Here is a 21,563-nt window from a genome sequence, read left to right as displayed (position 1 = left end):
CTCCGGAGTGGAGCCGCTGACCAGAGCTGGACTGGGCACCGGTGGAGCGGACTGCTTTGGCTCCGGAGTGGAGCCGCTGACCGGAGCTGGACTGGACCCCGGTGGAGCGGACTACTCTGGCTCCGGAGTGGAGCAGCTGACCGGAGCTGGATCAGGCACCGGTAGAACGGGCACGGGCCCTGCCGGACTGGACACACGCACCACTGGCTTGGTGCGAGGAGCAGGAACAGGCCGGGCCGGACTGGGAACACGCACCACTGGCTTGGTGTGAGGAGCAGGAACGGGCCGGGCCGGACTGGCGACACGCACCACTGGCTTGTTGCGAGGAGCAGGAACGGGCCGGGCCGGACTGGGAACACGCACCACTGGCTTGGTGCGAGGAGCAGGAACGGGCCGGGCCGGACTGGGAACATGCACCACAGGCCTGGTGCGAGGAGCAGGAACGGGTCGGGCCGGACTGGGAACACGCACCACAGGCCTGGTGCGAGGAGCAGGAACGGGCCGGGCCGGACTGGGAACACGCACCACTGCCTTGGTGCGAGGAGCAGGAACAGGCCGGGCCGGACTGGGAACACGCACCACTGGCTTGGTGCGAGGAGCAGGAACAGGCAGGGCCGGACTGGGATCACGCACCACTGGCTTGGTGCGAGGAGCAGGAACGGGCCGGGCCGGCCTGGCGACACGCACCACCGGCTTGGTGCGAGAAACAGGAACGGGCCGGGCCGGACTGGGAAAATGCACCACTGCCCTGGTGCGAGGAGCAGGAACAGGCCGGGCCGGACTGGGAAAACGCACCACTGGCTTGGTGCGAGGCGCAGGAACAGGCCGGGCCAGACTGGGATCACGCACCACTGGCTTGGTGCGAGGAGCAGGAACGGGCCGGGCCGGCCTGGCGACACGCACCACTGCCTTGGTGCGAGGAACAGGAACGGGCCGGGCCGGACTGGGAGCACGCACCACAGGCCTGGTGCGAGGACCAGGAACGGGCTGGGCCGGACTGGGAACACGCACCACTGGCCTGGTGCGAGGAGCAGGAATCGGCCGGGCCGGCCTGGCGACACGCACCACTGGCTTGGTGCGAGGAACAGGAACGGGCCGGGCCGGACTGGGAGCACGCACCACAAGCCTGGTGCGAGGACCAGGAACGGGCCGGGCCGGACTGGGAACACGCACCACTGCCCTGGTGCGAGGAGCAGGAACAGGCCGGGCCGGACTGGCGACACGCACCACTGGCTTGGTGCGAGGAGCAGGAACGGGCCGGACCGGACTGGGAAGGTGCACTGGTGACACAGTGCGTATCTCCGCATACCTGGGTTCCTTTATTAACCCCCGCTCCTTATGCTGCCTAACCAGCTCCTCTCTCCGTGCCTCGACTTCCTCCTTTTCCCTACAAGCCTCCTGCAGTGCCTCCTCTTTAATGGATCTCTCCCGCTCTATTCTATATATCAGCCCCCGTAATATGGTGGCCTCCTCTCTTACCCTGCAGATCCGATCCTTCTCTCTCTCTCGGCACTCCTCCTCCAGTGAGGACTCCTCCGGGAGCCCCCACGAGTTAGGGAACAGAAACTCATCGTCGTCATCCTCCGACTCTTCAGTATAATACTGTTCCCACTCTTCTTCCCATGGTCGTAGGGACGCAATCTGGAAACCCACCAGGTGCAGTGGTCGGGGCTCTTCTCTCTCGCTCCTCGACCACCCCTTTAGCCCCCCCAAAAATGTTTATTGGGGCTGCTTCTCGGGCTTCCTGCTCGGCCGGCTTCTGTGTTGCCGTTGCTCCTCTCCTGCCTGGGCTTCCTTCTTCGCCCAGGGTCCTTTTCCCGCAAATATCTCCTCCCACGACCACATCTTCCCCACCTGTGTCCAGGGTGTACGGTCCTCCTGGGCATGCTGCTTGGTCCGTGTTTGGTGGGACCTTCTGTCACGTTCGTTTAAGGACGGGTCAGACCAAGGCGCAGCGTGAAAGGCGTACATGTTTATTAAAATGATAAACACACGACAAAACAACGAAACATGAAGTCCACTCCAATTTGCATACCGCCCCAACAGATCCACAGATGATGCAATCTCTATCGCACTCCACACTGCCCTTTCCCACCTGGACAAGAGGAACACCTACGTGAGAATGCTATTCATTGACTACAGCTCAGCATTCAACACCATAGTGCCCTCTAAGCTCATCACTAAGCTAAGGATCCTGGGACTAAACACCTCCCTCTGCAACTGGATCCTGGACTTCCTGACGGGCCGCCCCCAGGTGGTAAGGGTAGGTAACAACACATCTGCCACACTGATCCTCAACACGGGGGCCCCTCAGGGGTGCGTGCTCAGTCCCCTCCTGTACTCTCTGTTCACCCATGACTGCATGGCCAGGCATGACTCCAATACCATCATTAAGTTTGCCGACGACACAACAGTGGTAGGCCTGATCACCGACAACGATGAGACAGCCTATAGGGAGGAGGTCAGAGACCTGGCCGTGTGGTGCCAGGGCAACAACCTCTCCCTCAACGTGACCAAGACAAAGGAGATGATTGTGGACTACAGGAAAAAAAAGAGGACTGAGCACATCCCCATTCTCATCGACGGGGCTGTAGTGGAACAGGTTGAGAGCTTCAAGTTCCTTGGTGTCCACATCACCAACGAACTATCATGGTCCAAACACACCAAGACAGTCGTGAAGAGGGCACGACAAAGCCTATTCCCCCTCAGGAGACTAAAAAGATTTGGCATGGGTCCTCAGATCCTCAAAAAATTCTACAGCTGCACCATCGAGAGCATCCTGACTGGTTGCATCACCGCCTGGTATGGCAACTGCTTGGCCTCCGACCGCAAGGCACTACAGAGGGTAGTGTGTACGGCCCAGTACATCACTGGGGCAAAGCTTCCTGCCATCCAGGACCTCTATACCAGGCGGTGTCAGAGGAAGGCCCTCAAAATTGTCAAAGACTCCAGCCACCCTAGTCATAGACTGTTCTCTCTGCTACCGCACGGCAAGCGGTACCGGAGTGCCTAGTCTAGGTCCAAAAGACTTATCAACAGCTTCTACCCCCAAGCCATAAGACTCCTGAACAGCTAATCATGGCTACCCGGACTATTTGCACTGCCCCCCCACCCCATCCTTTTTACGCTGCTGCTACTCTGTTAAGTATTTATGCATAGTCACTTTAACTCTACCCACATGTACATATTACCTCAACTACCTCAACTAGCCGGTGCCCCCGCACATTGACTCTGCAACGGTACCCCCCTGTATATATAGCCTCCCTACTGTCACTTTATTTTACTTCTGCTCTTTTTTTTCTCAACACTTTTTTTGTTGTTGTTTTATTTTTACTTTTTTTGTTTAAAATAAATGCACTGTTGGTTAAGGGCTGTAAGTAAGCATTTCACTGTAATGTCTGCACCTGTTGTATTCGGCGCATGTGACCAATAAAATTTGATTTGATTTTATTTGATAAGACTGAACACTAAACAAGCCTCCACACGGAACAAGATCCCACAACTAATGCATGCCAACAGGCTGCCTAAGTATGATCCCCAATCAGAGACAACGAGCGACAGCTGTCTCTGATTGGGAATCACACCCGGCCAAACATAGATATACAACACCTAGACTGAAACATAGAAAACACAACATAGAATATTCACACCCTGACTCAACATATAAGAGTCCCCTGAGTCAGGGCGTGACAGGTAACCTGTTGTATCATACAGATAAATGCATGTACACAACACTAGTCAAAGGATTAAGATAAGACTTCAACAGCAAGCTGGTCAAACTCTCTGCGGAAAATACACACCAAATGGTTTTGCACTTGGCAGTGTTTGTGTGTGTTTGTGTGTGTGTGGCACCTGGGAGTTCTTTCCTATAACCAACTTCCAACATTTTCATAACAGTCTTTTTAATTGAGCAAGAACACACATACACTTTCATCCCACACACATACCATTAGCTAAACTACATGTGTGTCATTAGATAGAGTATGTGTGTAGGTATTATTAGCTGCATTTATGTATAGCGGTCCTTTGAGATCTGTGTGTTATCTAAAGCAGGTCACGATGTGAGGAGGAGTGTGGATGCTGCTCTAGTGCAGACTCCCAGCTCACTCAACTTTAATCATTTAGAAGAAAACTTTGCCTGATATAAGATGCACAGCCTAGAAAATAGCCTGAACGCTATGTTAGCATCTCTCTCCGAATGCTTATTAGTATGGGTGTATGGATGACTGTCTCTCTCTGTGTGTGTGTGTACGTGTGTGTGTACGTGTGTGTGTGTGTGTGTACGTGTGTGTGTGTGTGTGTGTGTGTGTGTGTGTGTGTGTGTGTGTGTGTGTGTGTGTGTGTGTGTGTGTGTGTGTGCATGTGGGTATGTTCAGTTGTGGGTATGTAGATGTGTGTATGTGTGGCAAACTCTACAAATGATTATGTGTGATTGCTTGGCTGACTACATGTGTGTGTTTGTTTTCAACTCTATGTGTATATGTCTTGTGGTCTATAGTACCTGGAGTTGTGGTTCAGCTCCTGTGAGATGTCGTCCACCATGTCATTCTCGGAGGCCTCGTGGAACATGGCCTTACACAGCTTACAGGCCACCAGGGCTTTGGCCATGGCCTCCTCCCCGTGCTGCCAGAAGAACAGCGCCATCTTCTGTCTCTTCATCAGCACGGCCCACACCATCAGCTCGTGGAAGGGGAAGGGGAAGTGGTTGATCTCAGGGTCATCCAGGTCAATGTCCACCTCCTCCTCCCGCTTACGAGTGGTCTTCTGGCGACTCCTTCGGATTGGCATGTCATCCTGCCTCAGGCCACACAAGATGAGACCAGAGACATAGATGAATGGGTTTTTGGATGTGATGCTCAGCCTTGGCCCATTAAGGGAGACAGACATACAGTGCCAGTCAAAGGTTTGACTGGCACTATTTTCTACATTGTAGAATAATAGTGAAGACATCAAAACTATGAAATAACACATATGGAATCATGTAGTAACCAAAAAAGTGTTAAACAAATCAAAATATATTTTATATTTGAGATTCTTCAAAGAAGCCACCCTTTGCCTTGATGACAGCTTTGCACTCTCTTGGCATTCTCTCAACCAGCTTCATGAAGTAGTCACCTGGAATGGATTTCAATTAACAGGTGTGCCTTGTTAAAAGTTAATTTGCGGAATGCATAATGCGTTTGAGCCAATCAGTTGTGTTGTGACAAGGTGGGGGTGTGGGGGGGGGACTGTCAGAAGATTATTTGGTAAAAGACCAAGTCCATATTATGGCAAGAACAGCTCAAATAAGCAAAGAGAAATGACAGTCCATCATTACTTAAGACATGAACGTCAGTCAATACAGAACATTTCAAGAACTTTGAAAGTTTCTTCAACTGCAGTCGCAAAAACCATCAAGCGCTATGATGAAACTGGCTCTCATGACGACCGCCACAGGAAAGGAAGACCCAGAGTTACCTCTGCTGCAGAGGATAAGTTCATTAGAGTTAACTGCACCTCAGATTGCAGCCTAAATAAATGCTTCACAGAGTTCAAGTAACAGACACATCTCAACATCAACTGTTCAGAGGAGACCACGTGAATCAGGCCTTCATGGTCGAATTGCTGCAAAGAAACAACTACTAAAGGACACCAATAAGAAGAATAGACTTGCTTGGGCCAAGAAACACGAGCTATGGACATTAGACCGGTGGAAATTTGTACTTTGGTCTGCTGAGTCCAAATTTGAGATTTTTGGTTCCAACCGCCGTGTCTTTGTGAGATGCAGAGTAGGTGAATGGATGATCTCTGCATGTGTGGTCCCCACCGTGGAGCATGGAGGAGGAGGTGTGATGGTGCTTTGCCTGTGATACTGTCAGTGATTTATTTACAATTCAAGGCACACTTAACCAACATGGCTTCGACAGCATTCTGCAGCGATTCGCCATCCCATCTGGTTTGCACTTAGTGGGACTATCATTTGTTTTTCAACAGGACAATGTGGGAACTCTTTCAAGACTGTTGGAAAAACATTCCAGGTGAAGCTGGTTGAGAGAATGCCAGGAGTGTGCAAAGATGTCATGATGGCAAAGGGTGGCTACTTTGAAGAAACTCAAATATAAAATATATTTTCAGTTGTTTAAAAATGTTTTGGTTACTGCATGATTCCATATGTGTTATTTCATAGTTTTGATGTCTTCACCATTATTCTACAATGTAGAAAATAGTAAAAGTCAAGAAAAACCCTTGAATGAGTAGGTATGTCAACATTTATGACTGCTACTGTACATTTAGAGAGAGTTTGATCATGTAATATTATTCACACAGGTTATGGCCTTGGAGAGATGGATGAAGTACCATGGCATGAAAAGTACTGAGAGTTGAGAACTGAGAAAGAGTTGAGAACTGAGAAAAGGCCTTGGTGTTTTATGTCTGTCTGCTTGCTTAGGATATTCTGACATTTATTCCAAAATGTATTCAGATATTTCCCTATTACTTCCATATCTCATTCAACTATCTAAACAGTAAGATTTAAGCTGAATTAAGATGAATTAATATTTGATTTATGGATAAAGGAGAGATTTCAACTTATCTCAGCTAAATAGTGAGAAAATGAGGAAGATTATATTTGAATTAATAATGTCTCCAATTTTGATTTGGTCCGGGATTTTCTTAATTATCCCCATTGACAAGAGACTGAGCCTTTAGCTTAGAGATCTTCATGGTAACGGTATCACCATGGCAATGACTGCTTCACTGACAGACACACAAACATGGAGGGTATACCACAAGACTAGCCTGGTCACAGATCTGTTTGTGCTATCATGTCAACTCCTTGACATGCCATGACAGTTCTATAAGGAGTTGGCAAGAAAGCAGAAACAGACTGGCACCCAGGCTAGCACAAGACATGCATCGTCTTTACTATAAACCAGGGGTGCCAAACTAATTTTACATCCAGGTAAGTACTAGGCAATAACTAGGTAAATACCTACTATTTTGTCCCAAACGTACTTACTAGGTACTACATACTTACTTAATAAATACAAAGTAACAAAATCTAATTATTTACAGTGCATTCGGAAAGTTTTCAGACCCCTTGACTCTTTCGACATTTTGTTACATTGCTCTAAAATTGATTAAATAAATGTTTTTCCTCATCAATCTACACACAATACCCCATAATGACAAAGCGAAAACAGGTTTGATACATTTTTGCAAACATATACATTTTTTGTAAAAAAAAACTTATTTACATAAGTATTCAGACCCTTTGCTATGAGACTCGAAATTGAGCTCAGGTGCATCCTGTTTCCATTGATCATCCTTGAGATGTTTCCACAACTTGATTGGAGTCCACCTGTGGTAAATTCAATTGATTGGACATAATTTGGAAAGGCACACACCTGTCTATATTAGGTCCCAGAGTTGACAGTGCATGTCAGAGCAAAAATCAAGCCTTTAGGTCAAAGGACTTGTCCGTAGAGCTCCGAGACAGGATTGTGTCGAGGCACAGATCTGGGGAAGGGTACCAAAACATTTATTCAGCATTGAAGATCCCCAAGAACACAGTGGCCTCCACCATCATTCTCCTAGAGCTGGACGCCCGGCCAAACTGAGCAATCGGGGGAGAAGGGCCTTGGTCAGGGAGGTGACCAAGAACCCGATGGTCACTCTGACAGAGCTCTAGAGTTCCTCTGTGAAGATGGGAGAACCTTCCAGAAAGACAACCATCTCTGCAGCACTCCACCAATCAGGCCTTTATGGCAGAGTGGCAAGACGGAAGCCACTCCTCAGTAAAAGGCACATGACAACCCACTTGGAGTTTTCCAAACGGCACCTAAAGGACTCTCAGACCATGAGAAACAAGATTCTCTGGTCTGGTGAAACCAAAATTGAACTCTTTGGCCTGAATGTCAAGTGTCACGTCTGGAGGAAACCTGGCACCATCCCTACAGCAAAGCATGGTGGTGGCAACTTCATGCTGTGGGGATGTTTTTCAGCGGCAGGGACTGGGAGACTAGTCAGGATCGAGGGAAGGATTAACGGAGCAAAGTACAGAAAGATCCTTGATGAAAACTTGCTCCAGAGAGCTCAGGACCTCAGAGTGGGGCGAAACTTCACCTTCCAACAGGACAACAACCCTAAGCACACAGCCAAGACAATGCAGGAGTGGCTTTGGGACAAGTCTCTGAATGTCCTTGAGTGGCCCAGCCAGAGCCCGGACTTGAACACGGTCGAACATCTCTGGAGAGACCTGAAAATATCTGTGCAGCGACACTCCCCATCCAACCTGACAGAGCTTGAGAGTATCTGCAGAGAAGAATGGTGTGCCAAGCTTGTAGCGTCATATCCAAAAAGACTAGAGGCTGTAATCGCTGCCAAAGGTTGATGAGGAAAAAAAACGACTTAATCCATTTTAGAATAAGGCTGTAATGTAAAAAAATGTGGAAAAGTCAAGGGGTCTGAATACTTTCCGAATGCACTGTAGTAGTCCCCTTTAGTTCCAATGGTTAGTATTGAGGACCTTATAAAAAGTACAATGTACTTATTATGTAAATACCTAGTAACAACATCTACAGTGGGGAGAACAAGTATTTGATACACTGCCGATTTTGCTGGTTTTCCTACTTACAAAGCATGTAGAGGTCTGTCATTTTTATCATAGGTACAATTCAACTGTGAGAGACGGAATCTAAAACAAAAATCCAGAAAATCACATTGTATGATTTTTAAGTAAATAATTAGCATTTTATTGCATGACATAAGTATTTGATCACCTACCAACCAGTAAGAATTCTGGCTCTCACAGACCTGTTAGTTTTTATTTAAGAAGCCCTCCTGTTCTCCACTCATTACCTGTATTAACTGCACCTGTTTGAACTTGTTACCTGTATAAAAGACACCTGTCCACACACTCAATCAAACAGACTCCAACCTCTCCATAATGGCCAAGACCAGAGAGCTGTGTAAGGACATCAGGGATAAAATTGTAGACCTGCACAAGGCTGGGATGGGCTACAGGACAATAGGCAAGCAGCTTGGTGAGAAGGCAACAACTGTTGGCGCAATTATTAGAAAATGGAAGAAGTTCAAGATGACGGTCATTCACCTTCGGTCTGGGGCTCCATGCAAGATCTCACCTCGTGGGGCATCAATGATCATGAGGAAGGTGAAGGATCAGCCCAGAACTACATGGCAGGACCTGGTCAATGACCTGAAGAGAGCTGGGACCACAGTTTCAAAGAAAACCATTAGTGACACACTACGCCGTCATGGATTAAAATCCTGCAGCGCACGCAAGGTCCCCCTGCTCAAGCCAGCGCATGTCCAGGCCCGTCTGAAGTTTGCCAATGACCATCTGGATGATCCAGAGGAGGAATGGGAGAAGGTCATGTGGTCTGATGAGACAAAAATATAGCTTTTTGGTCTAAACTCCACTCGCCGTGTTTGGAGGAAGAAGAAGTATGAGTACAACCCCAAGAACCCCATCCCAACCGTGAAGCATGGAGGTGGAAACATCATTCTTTGGGGATGCTTTTCTGCAAAGGGGACAGGACGACTGCACTGTATTGCGGGTAGGATGGATGGGGCCATGTATCGCAAGATCTTGGCCAACAACCTCCTTCCCTCAGTAAGAGCATTGAAGATGGGTCGTGGCTGGGTCTTCCAGCATGCAAATTAATTACTTAAAAATCATACAATGTGATTTTCTGGATTTTTGTTTTAGATTCCGTCTCACACAGTTGAAGTGTACATATGATAAAAATTACAGACCTCTACATGCTTTGTAAGTAGGAAAACCTGCAAAATCGGCAGTGTATCAAATACTTGTTCTCCCCACTGTATGTGATATTTAATTTATTTATTACAATGCACTTACCACATTAATACATTCAAGTCACGTTGTTTCTAAGTACTTTAAGTCCCCTTTAGCCAAAAGGTAAGTATTGAGGACCTTATAAGTACAAGTTACTTATTATGTAAATACCTAGTAACAACATCTGCAGATATTTTATTTATTACCAAATACTTACCACATTAATACATTCAATCAATCAATCATCCTGACATTGGTATACCCTCAAGTTGTTTTTATGTACTTTGCCTTTAGTTACCATGTATGTTTGTATCAAAAGGGCTGTAAAATGAAGTTGTGTCTGTTTCCAGGTAGATACAACGTGGTTACTTGTGAAATACCACCACATTGGATGACTCCATCTCATGAAGACTACAGCAAATCTGTCTGTGATCTTACCCTGTTGTTTCATGGGACCACCTTCACACTTACAGGGTAGGTACAAGGTAAGAAGTCTTTAAAACGAAGCCATTGCTAATACCATGTAAACACCAGATACTTGCAGGTCAACTAACACTCTTAATGATTTAGTCAAATTATTGTGTAGACATAATGTACCAAGTTATTTTCCTGTAGTTACTTGCTTGATCCAAGATAGCGTAGCAGTGCAGTCGTGTTCTCTTGTGTGTCCATGTAAATAGCCTGTTTTATGTATTTTTTGGTATTTTACATATATATTTCCCTATCACACTTTTCATCCTTCTACTAAATATACTTTCCTGCAACCCGCCTCACTCAATGTGGAACGGATTATATTATTTACTCACCTTTATCTAGAATCTCCAGTTGAAACTAGCCAGCCAGCTAACTAGCTAACTAGCTACTTGCTATTAGCCACCGTTAGCGGTTTTCACCCAGAACATCGGATTTTATGCCGGAATAACTGAATCACTGGACCTTAACACCGGATCGCAACTAGCTAGCCGCAATGGATGTTGCTGTAGGCTAATCACCACTGCCCCCGAAGCAAGCACGAGTTAGCCTTGAGCTAGCCTCGAGCAGGCCCATATCCCGGCTATCTACCTCTCTGTCTACCGGACGGGAGTAGCCAGCTAACCAGCTAACTAGCTACTTGCTATTAGCCACCGTTAGCGGTTTTTCACCATTGTCCGTGGCCTGCACTATCTACCAGCCAGCTCTAGCCTGGACTATTATCGGCCAGTCTGCACTGTCTGCACAGTGCGTTATCGACCCAGAACCTATCGGATTTTCTGGCGGAATCACTGAATCACTGGACCTTTAACACTGGATAATCGCAACTTGCTAGCTGCAACCAAATGTACGTTGTTGTTGGCTAACCAGCCTTGAGCTAGCCTTGAGTCCGGCTATCTACCTCTCTGTCAACCGGACGGGACCGCCTAGAGTCGACACAGATCCCCGCCGATCCATCACGACTGGTCTGCCGACTTAATCGTCTGTGGTTTCAACACGCTTCCCGTTGCGACGACCACGAAGATCCATCTGCTAGCCCCGGCCCGCTAGCACACGCAAACAACAGCCGTGCTTCCTGCTCGCTGTGCTGTAGCACCAATTCGAACTGCTCTTGGACTCACATATTGCTGTTCACTGGACCTTATGATCACTCAGCTGCACAGCTGATGCCTGCTGGACTGTTTCTTTACACGGTACCCTGTCCTGTTTATCTGTTTAGCCTCAGCCCAAACTTTATCGCCATTACCAGTTGTTGTCTTAGCTCTCTCTAATAACACCTGTGATTGCTTTATGCCTCTCTCCCATGTCAATACAGTGGGGAAAAAAGTATTTAGTCAGCCACCAATTGTGCAAGTTCTCCCACTTAAAAAGATGAGAGAGGCCTGTAATTTTCATCATAGGTACACGTCAACTATGACAGACAAAATTAGAAAAAAATATCCAGAAAATCACATTGTTGGATTTTTAATGAATTTATTTGCAAATTATGGTGGAAAATAAGTATTTGGTCAATAACTAAAGTTTCTCAAAACTTTGTTATATACCATTTGTTGGCAATGACACAGGTCAAACGTTTTCTGTAAGTCTTCACAAGGTTTTCACACACTGTTGCTGGTATTTTGGCCCATTCCTCCATGCAGATCTCCTCTAGAGCAGTGATGTTTTGGGGCTGTCGCTGGGCAACACAGACTTTCAACTCCCTCCAAATATTTTCTATGGGGTTGAGATCTGGAGACTGGCTAGGCCACTCCAGGACCTTAAAATGCTTCTTACGAAGCCACTCCTTCGTTGCCCGGGCGGTGTGTTTGGGATCATTGTCATGCTGAAAGACCCAGCCACGTTTCATCTTCAATGCCCTTGCTGATGGAAGGAGGTTTTCACTCAAAATCTCACGATACATGGCCCCATTCATTCTTTCCATTACACGGATCAGTCGTCCTGGTCCCTTTGCAGAAAAACAGCCCCAAAGCATGATGTTTCCACCCCCATGCTTCACAGTAGGTATGGTGTTCTTTGGATGCAACTCAGCATTCTTTGTCCTCCAAACATGACGAGTTGAGTTTTTACCAAAAAGTTATATTTTGGTTTCATCTGACCATATGACATTCTCCCAATCCTCTTCTGGATCATCCAAATGCACTCTAGCAAACTTCAGACGGGCCTGGACATGTACTGGCTTAAGCAGGGGGACACGTCTGGCACTGCAGGATTTGAGTCCCTGGCGGCGTAGTGTGTTACTGATGGTAGGCTTTGTTACTTTGGTCCCAGCTCTCTGCAGGTCATTCACTAGGTCCCCCCGTGTGGTTCTGGGATTTTTGCTCACCGTTCTTGTGATCATTTTGACCCCACGAGGTGAGATCTTGCGTGGAGCCCCAGATCGAGGGAGATTATCAGTGGTCTTGTATGTCTTCCATTTCCTAATAATTGCTCCCACAGTTGATTTCTTCAAACCAAGCTGCTTACCTATTGCAGATTCAGTCCTCCCAGCCTGGTGCAGGTCTACAATTTTGTTTCTGATGTCCTTTGACAGCTCTTTGGTCTTGGCCATAGTGGAGTTTGGAGTGTGACTGTTTGAGGTTGTGGACAGGTGTCTTTTATACTGATAACAAGTTCAAACAGGTGCCATTAATACAGGTAACGAGTGGAGGACAGAGGAGCCTCTTAAAGAAGAAGTTACAGGTCTGTGAGAGCCAGAAATCTTGCTTGTTTGTAGGTGACAAAATACTTATTTTCCACCATAATTTGCAAATAAATTCATTCAAAATCCTACAATGTGATTTTCTGGATTTTATTTTCTCAATTTGTCTGTCATAGTTGACGTGTACCTATGATGAAAATTACAGGCCTCTCTCATCTTTTTAAGTGGGAGAACTAGCACAATTGGTGGCTGACTAAATTCTTTTTTCCCCACTGTATGCCTTGGCTATTGCTGTTCCAGTTAGTTCTTATTATACAATTTCACTGTAGAACCCAAGTCCCTCTCAAACTGCCTCAAATAGTTCCTTTGTTCCACCCCCCATACACGCCGAGACCGACTCAATCGGTGCCTCCAGTCATGCTATCTCTTTCATTGTTACCCAACGCTTAGGTTTACCTCCACTGTACTCATATCCTTCCATATCCTTGTCTGTACATAATGCCCTGAATCTATTCTACAACGCCCGGAAATCTGCCCCCTTTATTCTCTGTACCCAATGCACTAGAAGACCAGTTCTTAAAGCCTTTAGCCGTATCCTTATTCTAGTCCTCCTCTGTTCCTCTGGTGATGTAGAGGTTAGCCCAGGCCCTGCAGCCCCCAGTATCACTCTTACTCCCCAGGAGCTATCATTTGTTGACTTCTGTAACCGTAAAAGCCTTGGTTTTCTGCACGTTAACATCAGAAGCCTCCTTCCTAAGTTTGAGTTATTCACTGCGTTAGCACACTCCGCCAACCCTGATGTTCTAGCAGTGTCTGAATCCTGGCTTAGGAAGGCCACCAAAACTTCTGAAATGTCCATCCCCAACTACAACATTTTCCGTCTAGATATAACTACCAAAGGGGGTGGAGTTGCAATCTACTGTAGAGATAGCCTGCAGAGCTCTATCATACTATCCAGGTCTGTGCCCAAACAGTTTGAGCTTTTACTTCTAAAAATCCACCTTTCCAGAAATAAGTCTCTCACTGTTGCCGCTTGCTACAGACCCCCTTCAGCCCCCAGCTGTGACTTGGACACCATATGTGAATTGATTTCCCCCCATTTATCCTCAGAGTTCGTACTGCTTGGTGACCTAAATTGGGATATGCTTAACACCCCGGCCATCCTACAATCCAAACTAGATGCCCTCAACCTCACCCAAATGATCAACGAACCTACCAGGTACAACCCTAAATCCGTAAACATGGGCACCCTCATAGATATCATCCTGACTAACTTACCCTCTAAATACACCTCCGCTGTCTTCTCAACCAGGATCTCAGCGATCACTGCCTTATTGCCTGCGTCCGTAACGGGTCCGCGGTCAAACGACCACCCCTCATCACTGTCAAACGCTCCCTAAAACACTTTAGCGAGCAGGTCTTCCTAATTGACCTGGCCCAGGTATCCTGGTTAGATATCGATCTCATTCCGTCAGCAGAGGATGCCTGATTGTTCTTTAAAAGTAATTTCCTCTCAATCTTAAATAAACATGCCCCATTCAAAAAATACAGAACTAAGAACAGATATAGCCCCTGGTTCTCCTCAGACTTGACTGCCCTTGACCAGCACAAAAACATCCTGTGGCATACTGCATTAGCATCGAATTGCCCCCGCGATATGCAACTATTCAGAGAAGTTAGGAACCAATATACACAAGCAGTTAGGAAAGGAAAGGCTAGCTTTTTGAAACAGAAATTTGCATCCTGTAGCACTAACTCCAAAAAGTTTTGGGACACTGTAAAGTCCATGGAGAATAAGAGCACCCCCACCCAGCTGCCCACTGCACTGAGGCTAGGAAACACTATCACCACCGATAAATCTACAATAATCGAGAATTTCAACAAGCATTTTGCTACGGCTGGCCATGCTTTCCACCTGGCTACCTCTACCCCGGCCACCAGCTCTGCACCCTCTGCTGCAAATTGCCCATGCCCCCCCCCCCGCTTCTCCTTCACACAAATTCAGACAGCTGATGTTCTGAAAGAGCTGCAAAATCTGGACCCCTACAAATAATCTGGGCTAGACAATCTGGACCCTTTCTTTGTAAAACTAGCCACTGAAATTGTCGCAACCCCTATTACTAGCCTGTTCAACCTCTTTTTCATAATGTCTGAGATCCCCAGAGATTGGAAAGCTGCCGCGTTCATCCCCCTCTTCAAAGGGGGTGACACTCTAGATCCAAACTGTTACAGACCTATATCCATCCTGCCCTGCCTTTCGAAAGTTTTTGAAAGCCAAGATAACAAACAGACCACCGACCATTTCGAATCCCACCGTACCTTCTCCGCTATGCAATCCGGTTTCCGAGCTGGTCATGGGTGCACCTCAGCCACGCTCAAGGTCCTAAACGATATTATAACCGCGATCGATAATAGACAGTACTGTGCAGCCGTCTTCTTCGACCTGGCCAAGGCTTTCGACTCTGTCAACCACCGCATTCTTATTGGCAGACTAAATAGCCTTGGTTTCTCAAATGACTGCCTCGCCTGGTTCACCAACTACTTCTCAGATAGAGTTCAATGTGTCAAATCGGAGGGCCTGTTGTCTGGACCTATGGCAATCTCTATGGGGGTGCCACAGGGTTCAATTCTTGGGCCAACTCTTTTCTCTGTGTATATCAATGATGTCGCTCTTGCTGCTGGTGACTCTCAGATCCACCTCTACGCAGACGACACCATTTTGTATACATCTGGCCCTTCATTGGACACTGTGTTAACAAACCTCCAAACGAGCTTCAATGCCATACAACACTCCTTCAGTAGCCTCCAACTGCTCTTAAACACTAGTAAAACTAAATGCATGCTCTTCAATCGAACGCTGCTGGCACCCGCCCACCCGACTAGAATCACTACTCTCGATGGGTCTGACCTAGAGTATGTGGACAACTACAAATACCTAGGTGTCTGGTTAGACTGTAAACTCTCCTTCCAGACTCACATTAAGCATCTCCAAACCAAAGTTAAATCTAGAATCGGCTTCCTATTTCGCTCATTCACTCATTCTGCCAAACATGCCCTCGTAAATCTGACTATCCTACCGATTCTTGACTTCGGCGATGTCATTTACAAAATAGCCTCCAACACTCTACTCAGCAAATTGGATGTAGTCTATCACAGTGCCATCCGTTTTGTCACCAAAGCCCTATATACTACCCACCACTGTGACATGTACGCTCTTGTTGGCTGGTCCTCACTACATATTCGTCGCCAAACCCACTGGCTCCAGGCCATCTATAAATCACTGCTAGGAAAATCCCCGCCTTATCTTAGCTCATTGGTCACCATAGCAACACCCACCCGTAGTATGCGCTCCGGCAGGTATATCTCACTGGTCATCCCCAAAACCAACACCTCCTTTGGCCGCCATTCCTTCCAGTTCTCTGCTGCCAGTGACTGGAACGAATTGCAAAAATCTCTGAAGCTGGAGACTCTTATCTCCCTCACTAACTTAAAGCATCAGTTGTCAGAGCACCTTACCGATCACTGCACCTGTACACAGCCCATCTGAAATTAGCCCACCCAACTACCTCATCCCCATATTGTTATTTATTTTGCTCATTTGCACCCCAGTATCTCTATTTGCACATCATCTCTTGCACATCTATCATTCCAGTGTTAATACTAATTGTAATTATTTTGCACTATGGCCTATTTATTGCCTTACCTCCATAACTTGCTACATTTGCACACACTGTATATATATTTTCTGTTGTATTTTTGACTTTATGTTGTGTTTTACCCCATATGTAACTCTGTGTTGTTGTTTTTATCGCACTGCTTTGCTTTATCTTGGCCAGGTCGTAGTTGTAAATGAGAACTTGTTATCAACTGGCTTACCTGGTTAAATAAAGGTGAAATAAATAAATAAATATGTACAGTGCCTTCAGAAAGTATTCACACCCCTTGACTTTTTCCACATTTTGTTGTGTTACAGACTGAATTTAAAATATATTAAATTGACATTTTGTGTCACTGGCCTACACACAATACCACATATTGTCAATGTAGAATTATGTTTTTAGAAATTTCTACAAATTAATTAAAAATGAAAAGCTGAAATGTCTTGAGTCAACAAGTATTCAACCTCTTTGTTATGGCAAGCCTAAATAGGTTCAGGAGTAAAAATGTGCTTAACAAGTCACATAATAAGTTGCATGGACTCACTCTGTGTGCAATAATAGTGTTTAACATAATGTTTTAATGACTAGTGATCTTACCATGTTGTTTCATGGTACCACCTTCACACTTACAGGGTAGGTACACGGTAAGAGGGCTGTAAAATTAAGCCGTTGCTAATATCATGTAAATACCAGATACTTGCAGGTCAACTAACGCTCTTTATGACACTAATTATTGTGTAGACATAATGTACCACGTCATTTTCTTGGAGTTACTAGGTATGTATGTTGTAACAGGGCTGCAAAATGAAGTGGTGTCTGTTTCCAGGTAGATTCCAGTTAGATCCCACAAAGACCACAGCAAATCTGTCTGTGATCTTACACTGTTGTTCCATGATAGTACCTTATTGTAGGTAAGGGATAAGAGGGCTGTAAAATGAAGCTGTTCATATTACCATGTAAATATCAAATACTTTCAAGTTTACTACATTGCAATATAAAAGTGGGAACATTTCAAATGTATTTAATTAAAATCAATCAGAAGTCAGTAGAAACACGTTTGTATTAATGTACAGTGGGGAAAAAAAGTATTTAGTCAGCCACCAATTGTGCAAGTTCTCCCACTTAAAAAGATGAGAGAGGCCTGTAATTTTCATCATAGGTACACGTCAACTATGACAGACAAAATGAGGAAAAAAAATCCAGAAAATCACATTGTAGGATTTTTAATGAATTTATTTGCAAATTATGGTGGAAAATAAGTATTTGGTCAATAACAAAAGTTTCTCAATACTTTGTTATATACCCTTTGTTGGCAATGACACAGGTCAAACGTTTTCTGTAAGTCTTCACAAGGTTTTCACACACTGTTGCTGGTATTTTGGCCCATTCCTCCATGCAGATCTCCTCTAGAGCAGTGATGTTTTGGGGCTGTCGCTGGGCAACACGGACTTTCAACTCCCTCCAAATATTTTCTATGGGGTTGAGATCTGGAGACTGGCTAGGCCACTCCAGGACCTTGAAATGCTTCTTACGAAGCCACTCCTTCGTTGCCCGGGCGGTGTGTTTGGGATCATTGTCATGCTGAAAGACCCAGCCACGTTTCATCTTCAATGCCCTTGCTGATGGAAGGAGGTTTTCACTCAAAATCTCACGATACATGGCCCCATTCATTCTTTCCTTTACACGGATCAGTCGTCCTGGTCCCTTTGCAGAAAAACAGCCCCAAAGCATGATGTTTCCACCCCCATGCCTCACATTAGGTATGGTGTTCTTTGGATGCAACTCAGCATTCTTTGTCCTCTAAATACGACGAGTTGAGTTTTTACCAAAAAGTTATATTTTGGTTTCATCTGACCATATGACATTCTCCCAATCCTCTTCTGGATCATCCAAATGCACTCTAGCAAACTTCAGACAGGCCTGGACATGTACTGGCTTAAGCAGGGGGACACGTCTGGCACTGCAGGATTTAGTCCCTGGTGGCGTAGTGTGTTACTGATGGTAGGCTTTGTTACTTTGGTCCCAGCTCTCTGCAGGTCATTCACTAGGTCCCCCCGTGTGGTTCTGGGATCTTTGCTCACCGTTCTTGTGATCATTTTGACCCCATGGGGTGAGATCTTGCGTGGAGCCCCAGATCGAGGGAGATTATCAGTGGTCTTGTATGTCTTCCATTTCCTAATAATTGCTCCCACAGTTGATTTCTTCAAACCAAGCTGCTTACCTATTGCAGATTCAGTCTTCCCAGCCTGGTGCAGGTCTACAATTTTGTTTCTGGTGTCCTTTGACAGCTCTTTGGTCTTGGCCATAGTGGAGTTTGGAGTGTGACTGTTTGAGGTTGTGGACAGGTGTCTTTTATACTGATAACAAGTTCAAACAGGTGCCATTAATACAGGTAACGAGTGGAGGACAGAGGAGCCTCTTAAAGAAGAAGTTACAGGTCTGTGAGAGCCAGAAATCTTGCTTGTTTGTAGGTGACCAAATACTTATTTTCCACCATAATTTGCAAATAAATTCATAAAAAATCATACAATGTAATTTTCTGGAATATTTTTTCTCAATTTGTCTGTCATAGTTGACGTGTACCTATGATGAAAATTACAGGCCTCTCTCATCTTTTTAAGTGGGAGAACTTGCACAATTGGTGGCTGACTAAATACTTTTTTACCCCACTGTACATCATATAATCATACAAGCTAGCACCACAACAAAAGTGTACTGCATTTATATCTATGTAGAAACCAAACTGCCATGCTAAACACCATTAATTTGAATGGACGGCTAATACGTTCATAAATAGCAATCTTTTAATTCCTTTAAAAGTAACATTTTTGACCAAATAACGACATGTTAATGCTCACATCATGATAATCAATATGTGTACTAATAGATGATGCCACTTTTAAGGCTATAAAAAGAAGGATGGCTATGGATTGTGGTGTGCTTGTACATCATTGGTGACATCAGAGATTTGGATATAATGATGACATACCTATGTTTCCGCCCTAACAATGGGATTTGTTGTCCACCTCTCTGGTGACATTGAAAAGTAGCTAGCCTAGTGTATTCATAGCAACACTAACGAGTAACTTCCGGGTAACATAATTTCGGAAATTTGTCATAGTAGAAAAGTGTTCAAAACTTTTAGATGAGCTTTTTCCCCCAATGTAAGTATAATTGTGCATTATATGCAAGACAAAACAAAAAATTGATTTCGTATCAAACACAGCATTTTACTGCAGACTTTTGTTTTGAAAAACAAATTTGAAAACCGGAGAGTTAAGTACATATTGACTTATTCCACATTTTGTTGTGTTACAGCCTGAATTCAAAATGGATTTAATAGATTGTTTTCCTCACCCATCTACACACAATAGCCCATAATGTTTATAGACATTTTTGCTAATTTATTGAGAATGAAATACAGAAATATAAAATGTACATAAGTATTCACACCCCTGAGTTAATACATGTTAGAGTCTTTCTGGGTAAGTCTCTAAGAGCTTTGCACACCTTGATTGTACAATATTTGCACATTCTTAAATAAATTCTTCAAGCTCTGTCAAGTTGGTTGTTGATCATTGCTAGACAGCCATTTCCAAGTCTTGCCATAGATTTTCAAGCTGATATAAGTCAAAATTGTAACTAGGCCACTCAGGAACACTCAATGTCGTCTTGGTAAGCAACTACAGTGTATATTTGGCCTTGTGTTTTAAGTTATTGACCTACTGAAGGTGAATTTGTCTCCCAGTGTCTGTTGGAAAGCAGACTGAACCATGTTTTCCTCTAGGATTTTGCCTGTGCATAGCCCTATCCGTTTCTTTTTATCCTAAAAAACACCATATTCCTTGCAGATGACAAGCATACCCATAACATGATACAGCTACCACCATGCTTGAAAATATGAAGAGTGTTATGTGATGTGTTGTGTTGGGTTTGCCCCAAACATAAATTTTTGTATTTAGGACATAAAGTTCATTTCTTTGCCACATTTCTTCCTGTTTTACTTTAGTGCCTTATTGCAAACAAGATGCATGTTTTGGAACATTTTTATTCTGTACAGGCTTCCTTTTTTTCACTCTGTCATTTAGGTTAGTATTGTAGAGTAACTACAATGTTGTTGATCCATCCTCAGTTTTCTCCTATCACAGCCATTAAACTTTGTAACTGTTTTAAACACACCATTGGCCTCATGGTGAAATCCCTGAGCAGTTTCCTTCCTGTCTGGTAACTGAGTTAGGCAGGACACCTGCATTTTTGTAGTGACTGGTTGTATTGATAGACCATCCAGTGTGTAATAAATAACTTCACCATGCTCAAACGGATATTCAATGTCTGCTTAATTTTTACCCATCTACCAATAGGTGCCCTTCTTTGCGAAGCATTGGAAAACCTCCCTGATCTTTGTGGTTTAATCTGTTTCAAATTCACAGTTCGATAATTGTATGTGTGGAGTACAGAGATCTGGTAGTCATTAAAAAATTATGTTAAACACTATTATTGCACACAGAGTCCAGGCAACTTATTTTATGACTTGTTAAGCTAATTTTTACTCCTGAACTTATTTAGGCTTGCCAAAACAAAGAGGTTGAATACCTGTTGACTCAAGACATTTCAGCTTTTCATTTTTTAATAATTTGTACAAATTTTGAAAAACATTATTCCACTTTGACAATGTTGGGTATTGAGTGTAGGCCAGTGACACAAAATCTCCATTTTAAATTCAGGCTGTAACGCAACAAAATGTGGAAAAATTCAAAGGGTGTGAATACATTCTGAAGGCACTGTACATACCTAGTAACTACAGGAAAATTACTTATTAAATTATGTCTACACAATAATTTGACTAAACCATTAAGAGCGTTAGTTGACCTGCAAGTATCTGGTATTTACATGGTTTTAGCAACGGCTTAATTTTAAAGCCCTTACTTTGTACCTACCCTGTAAGTGTGAAGGTGGTCCCATGAAACAACAGGGTAAGATCACAGACAGATTTGTT

The 21,563-nt window shown here is 44.7% G+C and overlaps 1 protein-coding gene across 1 annotated transcript in view; it reads right to left on the bottom strand.

The window, feature by feature from the left end:
* LOC311145177 (transient receptor potential cation channel subfamily M member 3-like) overlaps positions 1-21,563 on the bottom strand; it is a gene marked incomplete at both ends in the record, with an annotated part of 342,943 nt that overhangs the window by 76,028 nt on the left and 245,352 nt on the right. The window contains 1 exon segment of the mRNA XM_084181386.1: positions 4,502-4,794. Coding sequence (XP_084037512.1) covers positions 4,502-4,794 — 293 coding nt within the window.

Source organism: Coregonus lavaretus (assembly GCF_964263955.1).
Source record: "Coregonus lavaretus genome assembly, chromosome: 17".
Lineage (NCBI taxonomy): Eukaryota > Metazoa > Chordata > Actinopteri > Salmoniformes > Salmonidae > Coregonus > Coregonus lavaretus.
Note: the sequence above shows the minus strand (reverse complement) of the source record. Positions and strands in the feature narration are given on the sequence as shown.